This window comes from Sarcophilus harrisii, chromosome 2, assembly GCF_902635505.1.
Source record: "Sarcophilus harrisii chromosome 2, mSarHar1.11, whole genome shotgun sequence".
In the NCBI taxonomy this organism is placed as follows: Eukaryota; Metazoa; Chordata; class Mammalia; order Dasyuromorphia; family Dasyuridae; genus Sarcophilus; species Sarcophilus harrisii.
In genome coordinates this window covers 422,548,068-422,552,672 of record NC_045427.1, presented here as the reverse complement: position 1 = coordinate 422,552,672, position 4,605 = coordinate 422,548,068, and the positions used below count along the sequence as shown (strand labels likewise).

At 59.2% G+C, this 4,605-nt stretch overlaps 1 protein-coding gene across 2 annotated transcripts; it reads right to left on the bottom strand.

Moving 5' to 3' along the window:
- Positions 1–357: 357 nt before the first annotated feature.
- Positions 358–3,733, bottom strand: SPAG4 (sperm associated antigen 4). Of its 2 annotated transcripts, XM_031953912.1 has the most exons (11): positions 3,654–3,733; positions 3,465–3,537; positions 2,860–2,921; positions 2,499–2,539; positions 2,371–2,396; positions 2,095–2,203; positions 1,924–1,999; positions 1,666–1,781; positions 930–1,097; positions 674–763; positions 358–543 (listed from the first exon to the last, which is right to left on the bottom strand). In XM_031953912.1, the coding sequence occupies exons 1-11, from the start codon at positions 3,703–3,705 to the stop codon at positions 376–378; spliced, it is 981 nt and encodes a 326-aa protein (XP_031809772.1). In that variant the 5' UTR covers positions 3,706–3,733; the 3' UTR covers positions 358–375. The 2 variants fall into 2 exon arrangements, with proteins under 2 accessions (XP_031809772.1, XP_031809773.1); XM_031953913.1 differs by lacking the exons at positions 2,371–2,396; positions 2,499–2,539 and having other exon boundaries at positions 2,860–2,889.
- Positions 3,734–4,605: the final 872 nt, after the last annotated feature.

Sequence of the window (4,605 nt, the reverse complement as noted above, 5' to 3'; positions counted from 1 at the left end):
ATTGAGGGGAATGAGCTTTGGCCCAAGGAAGGTAAGAGCATTGTCTCTATGACATCCAGGGCTGTGGGAATAGTGGTAGGTAAAGACAATGATCACAGACCATGGATGAAAAAAAGAAAGTTCACAGAATGTTTAAAAAATTAAATAGAAGAGGACTGATCCACTTGACTTTTACAATATTATACTTCGAGAGAACAGCCCCAGAAAGACGTGGGGGAAAATAATTTTCTCTAGAGTGAAATCTAGGTGGACTTGTTTCAAAAGTGTGTCATTCTCCTAAAGAAAGAATTAGATCCCCACAGACCTAATCCCCCAGTCTCTAGCTTCCCATAAAGAGATCCTTGAAATCAGTTTTTGTGGAATTTAGCAGGTGGTTTAATGAGGAATAGTAACAGGTTCACCCTTAGTCCTGCTGTCTTCTCTCTGCATATCGTGACTCCGAAGCCCATGGGCCCGCACCCGGTATAAGCAGGTGAAACGTGGGTGTCCCCAGTTGCTGAGTATCTGTATCTTCACCTTTGGGAAGGCCAGGGGGGGTTCATTCTGGGAAGAAGGACATAGGTCAGAATTCAGATCTTATTCTGGACTTATCAGTCTCGAAGGGACAGGGAGACAGCCCTTCTGGATAATGCTTTAGCCCACTTCCCAATCTCCTCCCCAGTCCTTCCCTCACCTTCAGATGGAAGGTCTGAATCTCAGATTTCTCCACATCAAAGGTGAATTTTCCCAAGAGAATTTCAGTCTTGTCATCTCCCTGGAGGCCCTGGGGTAATAACAGGAAGATAGAGACATAATGGGAATCAAAGGAAATATCCAAGATGTGTCAGTCTCACAACCCCATGGAGTCATTCCCCAGCAGCGATTTCATCAGTTCCCCTTAGGGGCCCGACCATGGGGAGCTTTGCAAACCAGTCCTCAGTGCTACTCACATATACAGCAAAATCCTTGGGGGCACTGCTAGCACCTCCAATGTGGGCCACGCTCGGTGGGGGGTGCTGCAGGGTGATGTCGCTTAGCTGAACTCGGCCGGGCAGCCGAATGACTACCTGGCCCTTAGCACCCTGGAAGGCCCAGCAGTTCCCAGGAAAGACATCGGGCTGGAGAAGGGATGACAGACATATAGGGTCAGGTCACTAACTCAGGATCACAGGATTTAGTGATGCAAGATTCCCTTGGAGAACATCTTGTCAGTTCTCTCATTTTAAGAATGAAAAAAGACAACACATTCATCATTTACAGAGTACTTTGAGCTTTGTAAAACACATCCTACACCTCATTTAATCTTTTTAATCATCCCAGGAGGTAGGTGGTGTTTTCTTCCCATTTTATAGATGGGAAAACTGAGGCAGCATTTTGCCAGGGTAACACAGAAAATGTCTGAATTTGAATCCAGGACCCTTTACATTATAACCCACTACCAGTCTGGAATGCCTAAAAAGGATCTCCATGAACCTGCTACATAGGTTGCCTAATGCCCCATCTCCATTTATCCTCTGCCTTATCCACAAGTATCTTCCTCACTTTTCATTTTCAGCTTCACAGACCTTTCCCCTCCTCCCAATTGGAGGGTTACCTTGACTTGGAAATGAGGCTGGTCCCAATTCCTCCCAGCGTCCTTCAGTGCCCACCCTACTTTCTTCCACAGGGTTCAGGTTCCCCTCATACCTCCAGGATGACTGTGGGGGGCTTGGCATAATTCCAGAAGCTGAACCGATTCCAGAAATAAGCTGTGTCCCTGTCCTCATAGTCATGTGATGTCTTGTCTAGGTCAATGGAAGCCCCTGTAACCAACAAAGGGTCTGGGTTCAGAAATGAGCATAAGGGAATGGGAGAATTATGTTTACATATGTCTCTGTCTCGGGGGTTCTATCTCTCCAGGTGTGTCTCTCTTTCCCTAGGCATCTCTGTCTTAGGTAGTCTCACCCACGGAACTCAGCGCATAGTCAGGTTTTTGCACAAAATCTTCATTCAGTCTCTGGAACACGAGCTGGGCCACCCTCTGGGGAGAGATGGGGAGGGAAGGACCAGCTGGGTTTGGCCTCTGGGGTGTGGGGGACTAAGGTGTGGGACAGTTCTATCAGGACCAGAGCTTACCTCACTGTTGGCCGCCCGGATACTGGACACATCAGTGTGGAGTTTGTCAAGCTCAGCCTGGAGTTGTTGCAGCTGCAGGCCCTGGGAGTGAACTCTCTCATGGTATTCACTGCAAAGGGGGGTAGGAGAGCAAAGGGCAGGGAACAGGAGGCAGGAGCATAGGGTGGGAGCATGGGGCAAAGGGCATGCCCCCAGCCCCTCAGGGATATATATATATATATATGGATGAGCCCTCCCACAGGACCCACCAAGTTTTCCCTAGGCCCCAGCCTTCACCTCAGAGTCAGGAACTCCTTGGTTTCCTGGAGGAGAAAGTGAAACACAGCTCAGCCTCACCTTTTCTCCAAGTTGTCTCCCCAGCCCTCCCCATCTCCTCCATCCCTGCCATCATCAGAATCACTCACCTCATCCCAGACAGGGGCAAAATACAGAAGGGCACCCCATACTACTGCAGAGAGAGAATCAAGTTCAGGGAATCAGGGGTACTCAGGGGGTCCAGGGACGGAGGGAAAGGGCCCGGACTCCCAGTGCTAAGCCTCCCTTTATAGACATGAAGGCTACAGGTAAGTCTGGGTTGGCGGAAGTTCCTTCCCAGGAAGGCTCCAGAGCCAACCTGAGGAGCAGGGATGGGCGATGGGGCTGTCCTATCCCCGAAGCTCTGCCTCTGCTTCCCTGAAAGTTTGTTCCTGGTGCGCCGGGGCTCTGAGCCAAGTTCCTCACCCCCACCCCTTGCCCTGAGGGACCCTTGGAGAGTCGTCCCCTCACCAGCGGTGAAGACACTGAAGAATAGCAAGGCTGTAAGCAGGAAGCGGAGAGAACGGACCTCCCTGGCGCAGAGACCAACAGGGAGCGAGGGAACGAGGGAGGGATTAAGGGAAGAAGGCCTGCTCTACCTGCCTCGGCTCCTCCCCTACCCGCCTCCGATCCTCCCCAGCCCTCCTCCTGCTCCTTCCTCCCTCCCTGTCCCTGGCTCTTCCCCAGCCCGCCCGCTCTACCGGTCCCTGGCCCTAGCCCAGCCTCTTCCTCTACCTGCCTCAGGCTTCTCTTCCCCCAGCCTGAGATTCCTTCCCGGCGCACCGGGACTCGGCCCCTCCCCCACCTGCTTCTGTCTTCGCTTCCAGATGCCCCGATTCCTCCTTCCCACCCGCTTTGGCCCCGCCCCCCAAAATGGTCCTGGCCTCTCTTGCCGCCCTGGCCCCGTCCCCTTCCGTATGGCCCCGCCCCCTCACTCGTCTCCCGCCCTCTTCCTCCCTCCCCCTCCTCCCCGGCTCCGCCTCGCCAGCGCTCCCCGCCAGCCTCCTTTCCGCTCTTCCCCGGTTCCTCCCCTACACCCCCGGCCTGCTCCCCTCACACGTGCTCCCCCCACTCACCCGCACCGGCAGAAGGCACCCACGACTTCCCCAAACACGGCGGGAAAGAACCCCAGCGCCTGGAGGACGAGGGCTGGGGGGCAGAAGGACAGAAGGATTGGGGGGCCGGCGGCTGATCCGGATTTCAGGGGGTCGGAGGCAGGCAAGACGTCCCAGCGGGATTGGGGTAGGGGTCAGGGGGTGTCATACTCGTCAGGCTCTTCGACTGCCGCTGGGCGGGACGGTCCCGGGGAAGCTCCATGGGTGAGAGGTGGAGGCTGCAGGGGCTCGGCGCTTCTTGCGGCTGTTGCTTGGGGAAGCCAGGCCGGGTCCTAGGGCCCCCCCCCCGGCGCCCTTTGTCTTCCCCAGAACCGCTGCCCCTTACCGGGAAGCTTCCAGCCCACCCGGACCCCGGCTCCCGCCCAGGATCTGGGCCCCTGTGGACCCCCCCGGCCCCGTCCTCCCGCTGGCCCGCCCCGGAGGCCCGGGCCCCCGGGACCCGCCCTCCGGGGGCCAGTGTCCTCCCGGACCCCGCCCCAGGCCCAGTCCCCCGGGGGCCCCCCCCGGCAGGTTCCTCCCGCTGGACCCGCCCCGGCGGCCTCCCCAGTGCCCTCCCCCCCGCCTTGGAACCCCGCCCCCGGCAGGGTGTCCTCCCCTGGCCGCCCGGCGGGCAGTGTCCCCCCGCTGGACCCCCCTCCGGGCCCGTGTCCTCCCCCCCGCCCCCGGGGCCCCTGCCCCCCCCCGGGCCCGGGCCCGTGTCCCCGCTGAGACCTGCCTCGCGGGCAGTGCCTCCCCCCTGAGACCCGCCCCGGCAACCGTTCCCCCGCTGGGGCCCGCCCCAGCGGGAGTTCCCCCGCTGGGCCCCGCCCCCGGGCAGTGTCCCCCGCGGACCTGCCCTCAGCGGGCCCGTGTCCTCCCCCTGAGACCCTCCCGCGGGCTGTCCTCCCGGGGACCTGCCTCGCGGCCCCGTTCCTCCCGCTGAGACCGCCCTCGGCGGGCGGTTCCCCCTGGACCCCGCCCTCGGCGGGAGTCCTCCGGCGGGACCTGCCCTCGGCGGGCCCCGGTGTCCCCCCCGCTGGTACCCGCGGGCGTGTCCTCCCGCTGGACACTGCCCTCCGGGCCCCGGGTTCCCCCGCTGGGAACACTGCCCTCGGCGGGCCCC

Coding starts and splice junctions, on each gene's coding strand:
- SPAG4 (XM_031953912.1), bottom strand. CDS start 3,705: ATGGAGCTTCCCCGGGACCGTCCCGCCCAGCGGCAGTCGAAGAGCCTG. Junction 3,538..3,653: donor GCAGTCGAAGAGCCTGACGA/GTATGACACCCC, acceptor TCTGCCCCCCAG/CCCTCGTCCTCCAGGCGCTG. Junction 2,397..2,498: donor TTGCCCCTGTCTGGGATGAG/GTGAGTGATTCT, acceptor TTTCTCCTCCAG/GAAACCAAGGAGTTCCTGAC.